The sequence below is a fragment of the Trachinotus anak genome, unplaced genomic scaffold (genome assembly GCF_046630095.1).
Source record: "Trachinotus anak isolate AG129_WGS33_773 ecotype Australia unplaced genomic scaffold, CSIRO_AGI_Tana_v1 ptg000026l, whole genome shotgun sequence".
Lineage (NCBI taxonomy): Eukaryota > Metazoa > Chordata > Actinopteri > Carangiformes > Carangidae > Trachinotus > Trachinotus anak.
The window spans coordinates 13,092,781-13,109,814 of record NW_027273877.1 but is presented as its reverse complement, the minus strand read 5'-3'; the positions used below and the strand labels follow the sequence as shown (position 1 = coordinate 13,109,814).

At 44.2% G+C, this 17,034-nt stretch overlaps 2 protein-coding genes across 11 annotated transcripts in view; one reads left to right on the top strand and one right to left on the bottom strand.

Moving 5' to 3' along the window:
• Positions 1-17,034, top strand: part of LOC139609598 (NACHT, LRR and PYD domains-containing protein 12-like) — a 107,364-nt gene that overhangs the window by 29,658 nt on the left and 60,672 nt on the right. The gene's annotated exons all lie outside the window — the stretch shown is intronic.
• Positions 1-17,034, bottom strand: part of LOC139609602 (protein NLRC3-like) — an 80,119-nt gene that overhangs the window by 57,000 nt on the left and 6,085 nt on the right. Inside the window, exons 5-15 of one of the 6 annotated variants that reach the window (XM_071464423.1) lie at positions 15,836-15,985; positions 15,503-15,738; positions 13,481-15,272; positions 11,483-11,656; positions 7,206-7,382; positions 6,398-6,574; positions 5,517-5,693; positions 4,619-4,795; positions 3,737-3,913; positions 2,931-3,104; positions 1,617-2,077 (exon numbers count right to left, since the gene is read on the bottom strand). In XM_071464423.1, the coding sequence (XP_071320524.1) occupies positions 2,062-2,077; positions 2,931-3,104; positions 3,737-3,913; positions 4,619-4,795; positions 5,517-5,693; positions 6,398-6,574; positions 7,206-7,382; positions 11,483-11,656; positions 13,481-15,272; positions 15,503-15,738; positions 15,836-15,985 (3,427 nt within the window). In that variant the 3' untranslated portion in view covers positions 1,617-2,061. Of the gene's footprint in view, positions 1-1,616; positions 2,078-2,930; positions 3,105-3,736; positions 3,914-4,618; positions 4,796-5,516; positions 5,694-6,397; positions 6,575-7,205; positions 7,383-11,482; positions 11,657-13,480; positions 15,273-15,502; positions 15,739-15,835; positions 15,986-17,034 lie in introns of those variants that run through there. The other 5 variants (XM_071464424.1, XM_071464426.1, XM_071464427.1 and 2 more) reach the window with 5 other exon arrangements.

Below are 17,034 nucleotides of genomic sequence, written 5' to 3'. Positions count from 1 at the left end.
GTTCTGTCTGCTTCAGGCGTCTCCTCCTTTGGTCTGATAGAGCACAAGGTCATTTTACAAAAACCACGAACACAAAAGTGTAATTCATTCAGATTCAGCAGCATCATAAACCAGCAAGAGGAGAAACGGTGGTGACGGGGACATCTGGTCCCTGTCGTCTTCACTCAGACAAAAGTTCGACTCCACAGAAATCAGTCCAACAGGATGACAGCACATGATCGACAGGCTAAAGGTCAAGACAGAAAGTAGTCGCACACTGGCTCACTGAGAAATATACACAAAGGAACAAAAGGCTGGACCACTGTCACACAGGGGACAAGAGGAACTGGATCAGAGGGTAGGGAACACTGAGACTAAGGCCGCGTTCAGACTGCAGGCGAATCTGATTCAAATCAGATTCCTTCACAAATCCGATTTTTAGGGCTGACTGTCCACACTGTTTTTCGCAAGTGTCCAAATCGGATATAGCTCTGTTCAGACTGTGCCACATTGACTGATCTGACAGGTTGCTGTAGTAACAAAGCGTCTGACATCATATAATTGCGACAGTGACAACAACAACAACAACAAACATGATGGAGGCAGGTCACCTCAGTATATTGGCCTTATCACTGTCCAGTAGAGGTGCAGAACATCTCAGACGCACTAGACATTTGCAACGCCGCAGGAGGCTGGTAGGATTATACACAACAATGCTTCATGCTGCACTCACTGCCGGAGTTTCTGTGCAGCGATGAGTGTGGTGCCACCCGAAGAGCTATGACTGGTGGGAAAATGTAGTCCTAGGCAGTTTTGACGATGACCAATGGCTTGCAAATTTCAGAATGTGCCGAGCAACGTTTAATATGCTCACTGATCGCCTACGACCAAGGCTCACACGCCTGGACACGCACCTCAGGCCGGCAAAAGCGGTGGAGAAACGTGTCACAGTTGCCCTGTAGTGGTTGGCCACAGGGTCAGGGTACCGCACCGTTGCGCACCTTTTTGGTAAGGCAACGGTGTGCGTGGTTGTCCGTGAGGCGTGTACCGCCCTGACTGCTCTGCAAAAAGAGTACATCAAGATCCCTGTGGGAGATCACCTGCAGCGCATCGTCCGGGGCTTCCTAACACACTGGGTCTGGCATCGTGTAGAGTGATGTCCCGGACAGTCAAAACCGATCTGAGTGTTTGGAGCTGTTCAGACTGAGACACATCTGTCCAAATGCGATCTGAAACTAACTCCCAAAGGTGGTTTCGATCTGGTTTCCACAAATCGGATTTCATGTGATTTGTGACTGTTCAGACTTCAAAAGAGCTCCAGTTCCAATCTGGATGGGCTAAAAATCAGATTTTGGGTGGCACTCTGAACAAGGCCTAAATACTCTGGGGGAGGGGGGGCAATGAGACACAGGTGAAACACATTAGGGCGGGGCCAGGTAATCACACAGGAGGGCAGGAAGTGAAGGGAATGGAAACGAGACACCGGGTGAGTATCAAAGTAAAACAGGAAACACAAATCCTGGAGACATTAGGGGAGAAGACAAAAAGGACTTAGCTGGACTGACGGGGAGCGACAGACACAGTGTTACAAAGAGCTTCACAACAAACACACAACACAACAATAACACACACAGTCATTTAGGAATAAACTGGCAGCTTTATGGAATAAAAGAGGAGTAAAATGTCAAAACAATGACAGATTAAAAACCAGGAATCAAACAGGAAGTCAGGATAAAAACATTATTATATTATATGTTTCTCCTGTACAATAATATCTTGTAAAGTTCAGCTGAAGAACATGAGGCGTCAACGTCTGAGTCATTTCACTGTGAAATTCCCTCTTTGTGAAGCTCAACAAGGAAACTGTTCAGAGCTGAACTTGATGAGCTTTAAGTCCAGAGACACTGATGATGCTCTGTCAGATCCAGAGGAACACACAGGGATGATGGTGGACTGGACTCTGTGTGTGACAGTGGAGCTGTTCTCAGATCAGTTCAGACTGCAGCACTGAGAGTCATCTCCACTTCTTCTGGTTCCTCTGTCAGTCACTGCTGCATCAAGCTCTCCTCTCCACTCTCATCTTTAGAGAGGCTCCCATCTGTGTAGAGAAGAAGAAAGCAGAGGAGATGAATCAGTGTTTACAGAGACTCACTTCATCAGTCAGTGATGCAGCAGGGACTTCAGTCCTGTTCAGACCAGATGTGCAGCAGCTGCTTCCTCTCAGCTCTCATGTTAACGTGTTGGAGTGAACACACTGAGCTGGAAGCTCACAGACCTGCAGAGACGTTCAGCATCAAGTCTGTTCACTCTGCACATTTCACTCAGTCCACAGTGGAAACAAAGTGCTGAGTCAGCAACAGGTCAGTGATGGATTCACTCCTGTTACCTGTCAGCTGATGTCACTTTAAACACAGAGTCTCTGTGTGTTGATCAACATGTGAGCTGCTTCTGAAACATCACCTGACTGAACATGGAGGCTGTAACTAAGAGCCAGGGACTGTCAGGCTCCATCACACTGATCTCAGAGCTGTGACACAGATGAAACTGATCAGCTGTTTAGTGTTGAAACCAGAGAACAAACAGTCTCAGAGCAGATTGGACAGTTTGATGAATGAGGACACTGTCTCTGTCCATCTGTGAGGCTGTCAGCTGGAATCAGCTTTATTTCCTGTACACATCAACACAACAATAACAGTCGTCTTCACATCAACTCACACACATGATCACAACAAGCTTCTGGCTGCTCTGATTGGCTGACTGTTGTCTCTCTCTCCGTCTGTCTGTCCAATCCTGAAGCCTGTCCCCGTTCTCCTCTCACAGCTTCACTGAGGAAAGCAGCCACTGAGGAGGTTGGAGGTTCACAGGAAACACTGGATCTTTGCTCTGATACTAACTGTGTTTAGTACAATACTGCTGAGAGCAGCATGGACTGACTCCGCCCCTCTACTGACCTCAGAGTCTCCAGTCTACAGTCTGGACTCTCCACGAGACCACGGAGATCCTTCAGGTGTGAATACTGCAGGTTGTTAAGACTCAGGTCCAGTTCTCTCAGATGGGAGGGGTTGGACTTCAGAGCCGAGACCAGAGAAGAACAGCTGATCTCTGACAAACTGCAGCTCCTCAATCTGAATAAAGAATCAAAGATGTAGATCAATGATTGATAATCAATCAGATTTGTCCTGATCAATGATCTTTGTCTAAAATGAGTAGAGTGACTTTGTCCTTCTGTTATTGTGGATCATCATCATGTCAGTACAACACAACATTGTCAACACAACAGTTGTGTGTCTTGTTACAGATGAAAACACACACACACACAGTTTGATCAAACAGACATTAGTCCTGACACTTCACTGAAATCTAATGAAAAAAGAAGATTGTTTCTTCACTTTCTTTGGACAAATATTAGTTGTGAGGATCTTCTGTATGTTGTTGTGATAAAAATGAATTGACTTGAACAACTAACACTGGACATTTTCTCCAGTGGATTTAGAAAACATGAGTCCTCTGACTGAGAGAAATACGAGTGTGTGAGCTGTGAAGGTTGAACTGAAGTGAACAGACATTATTCATGACAAGTGAGTGAAATGAGCTGAAACTGAAGAATCATTCTCAGTCTGAGAGAAGAACAACTGGAAACATGAGACAACAACTATTTACAATGTCATTCATTCATTCACAGTCAATGGATTCAACGTGTGTATGAAGCTTCATTAGCTGTGGATTCAAGATATAAGATCTACAACAGTGAACTGACCTCAGAGTCTCCAGTCTACAGTCTGGACTCTGCAGAAAACCACACAGACCCTTCACTCCTGGATCCTGCAGGGTCTGGTTGTGGCTCAGGTCCAGTTCTCTCAGATGGGAGGGGTTGGACTTCAGAGCTGAGCCCAGAGAAGAACAGCTGATCTCTGACAACCTGCAGTTCTCCAATCTGAATAAAGAATCAAAGATGTGAGTTTAGGAGACAAAGTTCCTGCTTGAAACCACAAAGAGTCAAACAGACAAAGTAAAAACAGCTCTCATTAATATTCATGACAACATGCTGCTGCTTCAATAAAGACGTAGTGACTCCACCTCTTCAACTCTGCCAGCTCCACCTGTGGCTCCATCTATACAAACTCATGTTGTGCAGATTCTACTAAAGATCCTCAAGTTTTCAAAGACAACAAACATGTCAGGCTGAAGTTTGGAGACATGAGAACAAATGTATAGAAATATATATTAAATTCACTAGTTGATGGAACGGCAGAGACACAGACACCTGGTGACTGAGCTCAAATATTTAACACAGTCAAACCTACAAGATTTATGTTGCTATGACAACTTGGCTTTGAATACTGGAGTCAGGACAAACATCACAGAGCCTTATAAAAGTGTTGGGACCATCAGCTATTGATTATAGATCAGTTATTGTCTGACAGATTCAATGTGTTTCTGTTGGTGTTTTAAAAAGTCATGAGGTGAATTTTGAAGAGAAACAGTCACTGGACTAAAAGCAGAGAAGAAGAAAACAGACTTTACCATGAAGATCCTCAGTGTGGATCAGTATAATATCAGCCTCATGTCTGCAGCTCAGTGTCAACACAACTTTCACATCACATTCATCTCAGCACAGAAAGAAAACATGGAGTCTGACCTCAGAGTCTCCAGTCTACAGTCTGGACTCTGCAGAAAACCACACAGACCCTTCACTCCTGGATCCTGCAGGTTCTGGTTGTAGCTCAGGTCCAGTTCTCTCAGATGGGAGGGGTTGGACTTCAGAGCTGAGACCAGAGGAGACCAGCTGATCTCTGACAACCTGTAGCCCCTCAATCTGAATAGAGAATCAAAGATGTGAGTTTAGGAGACAAAGCTCCTGCTTGAAACCACAAAGAGTCAAACAGGCAAAGTAAAAACAGCTCTCATTAATATTCATGACAACATGCTGCTGCTTCAATAAAGACGTAGTGACTCCACCTCTTCAACTCTGCCAGCTCCACCTGTGGCTCCATCTATACAAACTCATGTTGTGCAGATTCTACTAAAGATCCTCAAGTTTTCAAAGACAACAAACATGTCAGGCTGAAGTTTGGAGACATGACAACAAATGTATAGAAATATATATTAAATTCACTCGTTGATGGAACGGCAGAGACACAGACACCTGGTGACTGAGCTCAAATATTTAACACAGTCAAACCTACAGGATTTAAAGTGATGAAACAACCTGTTGCTATGACAACTTGGCTTTGAATGTTGGAGTCAGTACAAACATCAAAGAGCCTTATAAAAGTGTTGGGACCATCAGTTATTGATTATAGATCAGTTATTGTCTGACAGATTCAATGTGTTTCTGTTGGTGTTTAAAAAAGTCATGAGGTTGAATTTGAAGAGAAACAGTCACTGGACTAAAAGCAGAGAAGAAGAAAACAGACTTTTCCATGAAGATCCTCAGTGTGGATCAATATAATATCAGCCTCATGTCTGCAGCTCAGTGTCAACACAACTTTCACATCACATTCATCTCAGCACAGAAAGAAAACATGGAGTCTGACCTCAGAGTCTCCAGTCTACAGTCTGGACTCTGCAGAAAACCACACAGACCCTTCACTCCTGGATCCTGCAGGGTCTGGTTTCCACTCAGGTCCAGTTCTCTCAGATGGGAGGGGTTGGACTTCAGAGCTGAGACCAGAGAAGAACAGCTGATCTCTGACAAACTGCAGCTGATCAATCTGAATAAAGAATCAAAGATGTGAGTTTAGGAGACAAAGTTCCTGCTTGAAACCACAAAGAGTCAAACAGACAAAGTAAAAACAGCTCTCATTAATATTCATGACAACATGCTGCTGCTTCAATAAAGACGTAGTGACTCCACCTCTTCAACTCTGCCAGCTCCACCTGTGGCTCCATCTATACAAACTCATGTTGTGCAGATTCTACTAAAGATCCTCAAGTTTTCAAAGACAACAAACATGTCAGGCTGAAGTTTGGAGACATGAGAACAAATGTATAGAAATATATATTAAATTCACTAGTTGATGGAACGGCAGAGACACAGACACCTGGTGACTGAGCTCAAATATTTAACACAGTCAAACCTAAAGGATTTATATTGTATGACAACTTGGCTTTGAACATTGGAGTCAATACAAACATCACAGAGCTTTATAAAAGTGTTGGGACCATCAGCTATTGATTATAGATCAGTTATTGTCTGACAGATTCAATGTGTTTCTGTTGGTGTTTTAAAAAGTCTTGAGGTGAAAGTTGAAGAGAAACAGTCACTGGACTAAAAGCAGAGAAGAAGAAAACAGACTTTACCATGAAGATCCTCAGTGTGGATCAGTATAATATCAGCCTCATGTCTGCAGCTCAGTGTCAACACAACTTTCACATCACATTCATCTCAGCACAGAAAGAAAACATGGAGTCTGACCTCAGAGTCTCCAGTCTACAGTCTGGACTCTGCAGAAAACCACACAGACCCTTCACTCCTGGATCCTGCAGGTCCTGGTTTCTACTCAGGTCCAGTTCTCTCAGATGGGAGGGGTTGGACTTCAGAGCTGAGACCAGAGAAGAACAGCTGATCTCTGACAAACTGCAGCTCCTCAATCTGAATAAAGAATCAAAGATGTTGATCAGTGATTGATAATCAATCAGATTTGTCCTGATCAGTGATCTTTGTCTAAAATGAGTAGAGTGACTTTGTTCTTCTGTTATTGTGGATCATCATCATGTCAGTACAACACAACATTTTCAACACAACAGTTGTGTGTGTTGTGTTACAGATGAAAACAGACACACAGTTTGATCAAACAGACATTAGTCCTGACACTTCAGTGAAATCTACTGAAAAAAAGAAGATTGTTTCTTCACTTTCTTTGGACAAATATTAGTTGTGAGGATCTTGTGTATGTTGTTGTGATAAAAATGAATTGACTTGAACAACTAACACTGGACATTTTCTCCAGTGGGTTTAGAAAACATGAGTCCTCTGACTGAGAGAAATACGAGTGTGTGAGCTGTGAAGGTTGAACTGAAGTGAACAGACATTATTCATGACAAGTGAGTGAAATGAGCTGAAACTGAAGAATCATTCTCAGTCTGAGAGAAGAACAACTGGAAACATGAGACAACAACTATTTACAATGTCATTCATTCATTCACAGTCAATGGATTCAACTTGTGTGTGAAGCTTCATTAGCTGTGGATTCAAGATATAAGATCTACAACAGTGAACTGACCTCAGAGTCTCCAGTCTACAGTCTGGACTCTGCAGAAAACCACACAGATCCTTCACTCCTGGACCCTTCAGGTTCTGGTTTTCACTCAGGTCCAGTTCTCTCAGATGGGAGGGGTTGGACTTCAGAGCAGAGACCAGAGAAGAACAGCTGATCTCTGACAACCTGCAGTTCTCCAATCTGAATAAAGAATCAAAGATGTAGATCGATGATTGATAATCAATCAGATTTGTCCTGATCAATAATCTACACACATCATCCAAATGTCAGCACAACATTCATACAGCTGTTGATGTGAACACAGGTTGATCAGCTGCTGCTGACCTCAGTTCAGTCTGTAATCAGAGGAGAATCAGAGGATTCACGTCTGTTTAGTCTGTTCCCTCTCTGACACTACAGACATCAGCACAGAAACAAAACACTGAGGACGTGAACAAACAGTGAGAACTCAGTCACACTGTTCAGAACAAACATGGTGGAGCAGCTTCAATGTTCCAAAGTCACCAAACAACTGCACAATGTCACATTTACAGGAGGAGGGAAAATATTTCTCTGTGTCCACATATTTAAAGAAGAACTTGTGTTACTCAAAGGAGTTTTAAATCCAAAGCAACTGGACTTGGTTATTTGTCTAGGAAGACTTTTCACCTCTCATCCAAGAGGCTTCATCAGTTCTTTCTCGCACCTGACCAGGCTGGGACTGGTCCAACTATCTGGTGTGGAGACCCAGGTATTTTTAACCTCTGGGAGGGGCTTTCACAAGGCTGATGATGTCATTGGTTCCCTTTGTGCTCCATCTGCCAACGACAGTCGTTAGAGTGACTGTCTTGGTGGAGAGTTGGTTTCGACTTTGTTAGAGCCCTATTGTGTTATAACAACAGTCGTTGGAGTCACATGCCACTTGTGAACAGTTGTTTTTTTTAGAGGTTAAATTGTTAAATCTCCTGGGAAGGGATGAAAGGGCAGCATTGTAAATTGGAGATAGGTGGTGTCTGAGGTCTCCTCCCCTGTTGAGGGATGGTTTCTCTACTTTTACATAGATGGCTTCTTTCACTCTTCTTTCGAACCACCTGTCCTCTCTGTCCAGGATGTGAACCTTGCTGTCCTCAAAGGAGTGAGCTTTCTCCTTAAGATGTAAGTGGACAGCAGAGTCCAAACCTGAGGAGTTAGCTCTCCTGTGTTGGGCCATGCGTTTATGCAGTGGTTGTTTTGTTTCTCCAATGTAGAGGTCTTTACATTCCTCATTACATTGGACTGCATACACCAGATTGCTTTTTCGGGTGTGTGGTGTTCTGTCCTTGGGGTGTACCAGTCTCTGTCTGAGTGTGGTGCAGGGTTTGAAATACACAGGGATACAGTGTTTGTTGAAGATCCTCCTGAGTTTTTCTGATACCCCAGTCACATATGGTATAACTATGTTGTTTCTCTTGTTTGGTTTTTCTTTCTCAACCATGTTGCTACTTTTCTTTCTGGAAGCACAAGCAGTTTTCACAAAGGTCCAGTTGGGGTAACCACAAGTTGTGAGGGCGCCTCTCAGGTGCTTGTGTTCTACCCTTTGGGCCTGTGAGCTGGTGGCTACGTTATCAGCTCTGTGTTGCAGGGTTCTGATAACACCAAGCTTGTGTTCCAGGGGGTGGTGTGAGTCGAAAAGTAGATATTGGTCTGTATGTGTGGGTTTTCTGTATACCCCGATGTGGAGGCTCCTGTCCTTTTTCATATGGACGTCACAATCTAAGAAGGGCAGACTATTGTCCTTGACATCCTCTCTTGTGAACTTGATGTTTTTGTCCACTGAGTTAATGTGTTCGGTAAAAGTTTGCACCTCTTTGGTTTTGATTTTAACCCATGTGTCGTCCACATACCTGAACCAGTGGCTCGGTGTAGTTCCTTCAAAGGAGTTCAAAGCCTTGTTCTCCACCTCCTCCATGTATAGATTTGCCACAATGGAGGATACTGGTGAACCCATGGCACAGCCATGTTTTTGTCTGTAAAATTTGCCGTCAAACTGGAAATATGTAGTGTTTAGGCATAAATCCAGAAGCTGGCAAATGTGTCTGGGTTTGAGATTTGTTCGGTTTTGCAGGGAGTTGTCCTGTGTGAGTCGTTCTCTTACTGAAGCCGAAGCCTCCACGGTTGGAATGCAGGTGAAAAGAGAAGTCACATCATAGGAAACCATGGCTTCATCTGGCTCCATTTAAGTCTATGGAGTTTTGGATGTGGTGTGGGGTGTTGCCCACCAAAGGTACCAGGATATTGGCTATGTATTTGGCTATGTTGTATGTGAGTGAGTTTATGCTGCTGACAATGGGCCTGAGCAGGGCCCCTTCTTTATGGATTTTGGGGAGTCCATATAGGCAGGGGATGGAGTCCTGGGGATAAAGCCGGTAATATTGTGTTTTGTCAACGACCCCTTCTTTTTTGCAGTTGTTGTAGACATTCTATCACCTTCTTTTTATAACCACTGGTCGGGTCTCGTTTCAGAGTTTCATAGGTGTTAGAGTCGCTGAGTAGTACAGGGATCTTGTCCTGGTAATCAGTTGTATTGAGCACAACTGTGCATCTACCCTTGTCTGCTGGGAGTATTGTGATGTTTTGGTATTTGCCCAATGCTGTCACTGCTTTCCTCTCCTCGAAAGTGAGGTTGGAGGGGGGTCCTTGGCCTCGGACACTTTTAACCTTAGCTGTTCGGCCTCAGTTTCGATTAAGTTGTTTTTCTTTTTAGCAGATTCTGTAGCTGTAATCAAATCCACTATGGGTAACTCTTTCGGTGTCATGTCGAAATTTAGGTCTTTAGATCTTCACTGAACGAGGAAGTAGAATTCATCTGATTTTCAACCCCCAATGAGGAGCAGACTGAGTGAGGACGGGGTTAATGAAGGTCACAGAGCAGAGATCAAACCTGTGCTCACAGTCCTACAACCCTTCAGCTCAGCACAACGTCCACGGTTTAGGTCTGTTAGTTGATGAACAGAGTTTCTCTGAGTGTCAGTGTCAGTCTGCTCTGGTAACTGCTCCTGAACCACAGTCACATGACCACTTGTGTTACTCATGTGATTAGAAGAAGCTCCATTCTTCAAGATCAAGTCTGAGCTTTTGTTGTGTTCACACACAATCAACTAGATATGACATGAAGGACACCTGGAGCACTTTGAGTTCACAGTGCACAGGTTCAGAGAAGCACAACGTGGACTTGAAGAGAACAGAAGTGAGAGCAGCTCAGTTCAGGTAACAGGGACCAGACTGATCTGCCAACAAAACCCCTACAGCCAACCTCCCCTGGAGCTCAGCTTTCAGAGCAGGCTCCTCTGCCTCTGCTGCCAGCTCTGTGTATCTGAGCTGTTTCCTCTCAGAGGCCGTTTCTCCTGCGTCCTCCCATGGTACTGTCAGCTCCACAACATACACAAGCTGCTGTGTTTCTGACCACAACACAACATCTGCTCCTCAGCTGTTTATTCACTATGATGTTGGGGAGGTGGGAGCTGCTCATAAATTGCTCCCAGCATCAATCTAATCCTTCCTGCCTCCATGTCCCAGCTGAGTTTCCTCTTGTCTCCACTTTCCCGCCTCAGCCACTGGCCCTGCTTTGATCTGGTTTGTGTTGCAGTCTGAAGGTCTGTGGCTTCCCATGATGCTGCAGTGCTGACATCAACACACAACAACAGCTGCAATATTTGTTGGTTGCAGAGAGCTGCAGCTTTGCTGGTGTTCAGATCAGCAGCAGCAACAGAAGATCTGTGAGACTGTTGCAGTTTGATTCTCATCAACTTTCTGATTTTAAGATCAAACTCTGTCAATTCTCTGCTGCTCTGAATCACAAACACTGTGACTGCTCTCATCCAGGGGCCGAGTGGGACCCTTCATTTTACCTGGAGATCACCAGTCCCAGCTGTTAATAACACAAAGACAAACAGCAGCTAACACAAGCACAGGGCTGCTGCCCAACAACTAGCAGCTAGCTATACTAGCCACATTTACTATGAGCTGAGCTAGCAGCTAGCTACAACGCCCCTGCTTAGCATTTCAGCTGCCGGCTCTTTACTGGATGTTGAATCTCTCTGTGATTGTGGAACATTTCTCTGCTTCCTCCTCCAGTATTTGTTCTTCTTCATTCTTCTCTGCTCCACCTTTCTCCTTCTCTTTCTGCTGCTGCTTCAAACCAATGTGAACAGTGAACACACACGTTCCCTGATAACACCAACACGTCTCTGATGATGAAAAACTGGAACTTCATAGATTTGAACTGAATATAAAACTACAACAGTTCCAGTCAGTGAACTGACCTCAGAGTCTCCAGTCTACAGTTTGGACTCTCCAGTCCAGCACACAGCTGCTTCACTCTTGAATCCATCAGGTCATTTTCACTCAGGTCCAGGTGTCTCAGATGGGAGGGGCTGGACTTCAGAGCTGAGGACACGACTTCACAGTGAGTCTCTGAGAGTCGACAACCACCAAGTCTGTGATGAGAGAAAATATAAAATGTGTTAGAATAAAATCAGACAGTTTGTAATAAAAGACACTGAAGTTAAAATGCATCTGATGAGAAAAGATGATGATGTGATGAACATCTGCTCTTCACATCTGTGGCTCAGCTCATCTGATCTGATTGTGTTTGACATGAAACAATAATTCTCATCACTCTCTCTCAGACCTGCAGAGTTTCATGGGAATCTTTGTTGTGCAGATGAAGGAGGGAAAATGATGTTACATTTCTGCTTCCATCATATGATTTGATCCAGAGTCAGAATCTTGTTCAGAAAAACAGTTTTATTCTCCAGTGTTTTTAAACTGACTCCAGATTGCTTGGCTCTGCTGCCTCTCTGTAGAAGTCAACACACACCACTGCATAAAACACATCTGGCTCATTGTGGTGAATCAGTGGCAGCGCCCACATTGATCCATGAACAAACTGTCCTCAGTAAAACACTAGTGATCAACACAAAGTGGACTCTACAGTTACAACCTGGAAGCGTCAGCTCCATGCAGCAGCAGAGCAGAGTCAAATCACAGAGCAAAAGAGTCTGATCATCTGGTTTTCACAGAAACATGACACTGAGCTCTGGTGTGTAGAAGAAGACTGAATCCTCCCATTCTGCTCTGATAGATTCACACCTGTGTTCTTGGCTGAAGCTGAACATTTCCTGATACGACTCTCCTCTACAGCAACAAGAGAGAAATCTATGGAAAGACTTTAAAGCTCAACCATGACAAAAAACACAAGTTCATTCTTCAACATGAAAAGTTCAATAATCAATAAAGCTCAGCCTTGATCAGTTCAATACACTCAGGGGTTTACATCTCCACTCTTGGTCTGCTTTGACCAGTTGAGTCATTTCACTGATGTGATGACTTTTCTCTGCTTGTGCAGCTGTTACATTCTGTTTGATCATGAACCATTATCCCATCAGTGTTTGTTGTTACCACAGTGGCTGCTGTTCAGCTCCACTTTTAAAGCAGCTTTCATTGGAGCCCACTGTTCTCCTGCGATTAAAGGGTCAAACACTGATGACTGTTGTCATAGAAACCTCATGAGTCCTGAATACAGACCTCCACAGATTCATCACTGCTCTCCTGTAACACTGTCACAATGGACAGTTTCAACAAACCTGAACCAGAGACATCTTCTTTTTTCATTCACGCATTCTTCTTCCTCAGAAAAATTAGCTGCCTACATTACCCACAGCGCACCTCAACCACCAACCATTAGCTGTTAGATTAAGGTGTGTTATGCAGCAGAGATGGGGGGGGCTCCAGATGTCTGGTGTTGTCTTCAGACTACGCCCACCCTGACTCAGGTGACATCACCTGAGGACATTTATCAGACTGCACAGCTGGAGATACTAAAGGTTTAATACTACTGTTTTCTCATATGCAGGTGTCCTCCCCAACACCTGGAAACACCTGGAAACAACTGGAAACACACTGAGGTGTAAGATCAGTGGAGCTGCTTTAATTAGTTTGATCAGGTTTGAATTAAACCAAAAAGACTCAAAACAACACAGAACATTAACAAATCAATGAAGCATCCAACAATTATTACAAATAAACAAAACAAGTATTTTTATGAACTTAACAGCAACAATCACAACCAACTGAAACATCTACATTTTGGTGCTCACAGCATTTACAACACCTCCAGAAAAAAACACAACTGACCTTTGATTGTTTCAAAGGAAAACTAAGAATAATGAGAATAAATGAAAACTGAATTCATCTGAATTTGACTCAACTACTGATCTAATCGACTGATTGATAATTATATTGATCATGTCTGGACTCACCGAGCCTTCTTGCAGTTCCTCACAGCTGGGATCAGTCTCCATCGTCCCTCCACTGATGTGTTGTACTTCATCAGGTCCAACTCATCCAGAACTTCCTCTGACATCTGCAGCATGTAGGCCAGAGCTGAGCAGTGGATCTCAGAGAGTCTCTGCTCTGATCTGGTCTCTGACTTCAATAACTCTTGGATCTCCTGATGAACTGAGTGGTCCTTCATCTCCATCAGACAGTGGAAGATGTTGATGCTTCTGTCAGGAGAGATTTCATCACTGTTCATCTCCTTCAGGTTGTTGATGGCTCTCTGGATGGTTTCTGGACTGTTCTCTGTCTGACCCAGCAGACCTCCTAAGAGTCTCTGGTTGGACTCCAGAGAGAGACCATGAAGGAAGCGAACAAACAGGTCCAGGTGACCATTTTTACTTCTGAGGGATTTCTCCATGGCTGCCATCAGGAAGACATCCAGGGTTAAATCAACATGTTGTTTTCCCAGGAAGTTCTCCAGGACCTCTGTGTTCCTGTTGGTGTAACAGTGGAACATGTAGACTGCAGCCAGAAACTCCTGAATGCTCAGATGAACAAAGCAGTAGACTGTTTTCTGGAAGATCACACTCTCTCTTTTGAAGATCTCAGTACAGAGTCCTGAGTACACCGAGGCCTCTGTGACATCCAGACCACACTGCTCCAGGTCTTCTTGGTAGAACATGATGTTTCCTTTCTCCAGATGTTCAAACGCCAGCCTCCCCAGCTTCAGAAGAACTTCCCTGTCAGCCTCCATCAGCTCCTGTGAACTCGTCTCATGTCTCTCATTATACTTGAGCTTCTTCCTCTTTGTCTGAACCAGCAGGAAGTGTGAGAACAGGTCAGTCAGGGTCTGGGGCAGCTCTCCTCTCTGCTCTGTAGTCAACATGTGCTCCAGAACTGTAGCAGTGATCCAGCAGAAGACTGGGACTTGACACATGATGTGGAGGCTCCTGGACTTCTTGATGTGTGAGATGGTTCTGCTGGACAGCTCTTCATCACTGGATCTCCTCCTGAAGTACTCCTCCTTCTGGGCGTCAGTGAAGCCTCGTACCTCTGTTACCCTGTCAACACGTGTAGGAGGGATCTGATTGGCTGCTGCAGGTCTGGAAGTGATCCAGACCAGAGCCGAGGGAAGCAGGTTCCCCTGGATGAGGTTTGTCAGCAGCAGGTTGACTGATGACGTCTGTGTGACATCAGACACAACCTCCCTGTTGTTGAAATCCAGTGAAAGTCTGCTTTCATCCAGGCCGTCCAAGATGAACACAACTTTACAGACAGCCAGCTGCTCTGCTGTGACCTTCTGTAATGTTGGATGGAAAACATGGAGCAGCCTGAGAAGACTGTACTGCTGCTCTCTGATCAGGTTCAGCTCCCTGAACGAAAGCAGAACCAGCAGACTGACATCTTGGTTCTCCAAGCCCTCTGCCCAGTCCAGACTGAACTTCTGCACTGAGAAGGTTTTTCCAACGCCAGCGACGCCGTTGGTCAGAACCACTCTGATGGGTCTCTGTTGGTCAGGTAAGGCTTTAAAGATGTCCTGACACTTGATTGGAGCGTCATGGAGGATCTTCATCTTGGAAGCTGTCTCCAGCTGCCTCACCTCATGTTGGGTATTAACCTCTTCACTCCGTCCCTCTGTGATGTAGAGCTCAGTGTAGATCCTGTTGAGGAGGGTTCCACTTCCTGTTCCATCACTTCCCTCAGTCACACGTTCACATCTGCTCCTCAGACTGATCTTATGTTGATCTAAAACCTCCTGCAGACCACTATCTGCTGAAAGAGAAGAGACAATGTCAGACTGAAGACAGAGAATCTGAGAATCTGCTGATTATTTTCATCAGCTACAGAAAAACTAAAGAGCAGCAAAGAAAAGCTTTTTAATGTTGTGCTTTTTAGAATCATCTGAAATGTCAGTGCTGTGTGATAGAACAACTGACACTGGAGAAAACAACAGGTCCTGGTTTCAGAATTGAAGACATCAGCAGACACATGTTCAGTCTCACTTTGTACAGTGCTGCTCTGACTGGCTGTCTGCAGTCCAGGTCTGGTTCTGGGTCTGGGGTCACACTGGGGACAGGGGGGATCTTCTGAAGACCCAGACTGGTCCCAGTATGAGGTGAAGCACTGTCTGCAGAACCAGTGTCCACAGCTGGTAGAAACTGGATCCTTCAGGACGTCCTGACACAGAGCACAGCAGGATAGCTGCACCTCCACAGAGAGACCACTCCTCTTCCTCCCTCTGTGAAGACATTTCTTCATCACTAACATGTCACAGTCAAATATGTCTAATAACTGAATCATCTTAAGCTCAGTTTACGGTAGAAACTGTCTCTTACTGTGACTTTGAGGGTCCAGGTTCAGGACTGAAGACTGGAGGTTTTCCTCTGGACCGGTGACTCTTCACAGACAGACAGCTGGGTCCTGGAGACTCTGCTCTGTCCTCCTCTTCCTCCACACAATCACTCATCTTCAAGACTTCAGTCAGTCTGAGAGGGAAACCAGTAACACTGACTGTGAGCTCACACACACAAGAGTCAGGACAAACAAGCTGCTCAAGAGACACACACACACACACACACACACACTCATAATAACACGAGGCCTGTATTAGACCTTTTTGATTTTAGTGAAATAATCCAAGAGAGTGGGTTTATTTTATTTCTAGATTTTTACAAAGCATTTGATTCTGTCCAACATCAGTTTATACTGGAAACTTTGAGGTTCTTTGGTCTTGGAGAGACATTTATTAAGATTACAGGGCTGCTGTACAATGGAATCTACAGCTGTGTTTCTCTAGGACATGGCACTTGGCCACCTCTGTTTGTAACGGTGGCAGAGATGTGATCTACTCTGATTAAAACAGTGACATTGAAGGTTAAATGCGATGGATAAACAAATAATAAGAAGTCAGCTGGTGGATGACCCAACTTTGTTCTTATAAAATGAAAATCAGATCCTTTAGCTTTGCAGTCAATCAGTTCTCCAAAGCATCAGGTCCATGGTTAAACATCAATAAATGTGAAATAATGACACTGCAGGAGCGCCCCCTGCAGTCAGCATGTAATATACAGGTTCAGAAGGAGGAGAAATCTTTAGGAACTGTTGTTTGTAGAGACAGAATTATGAGTGAAAAGAGGAATATCTGTAACAATATGGAAACAAGATGGCTGCAGAGAGATGTCAGCATGTCTGGGAGGATTTTGTTAACAAAGATGGAGAGTTTGTCCAGACTGATTTACCAGCTCTCTTCTTCCCCATATCACAGACAATGATCCAAACTATAAATAAAGTTCATTTAAGTCCAAATGGAGAAATAAATGTTAGTATATAAGGAGAACTGATATAATTAAAAACTATGAAGAGGAGGAGCAAATGTGATTGATCTTGATATTCTGAGTGGTGTCTTGAAACTGAAGTGGTTACATTCTTTCATCTTTTTGGTTCATTGTCCCTGATGTGATTTTCCAGAACATGGGAGGAACAGACTTTCTACTACGCTGTGACTTTGAATTTAGCTCATTACCAGTCAAACTCT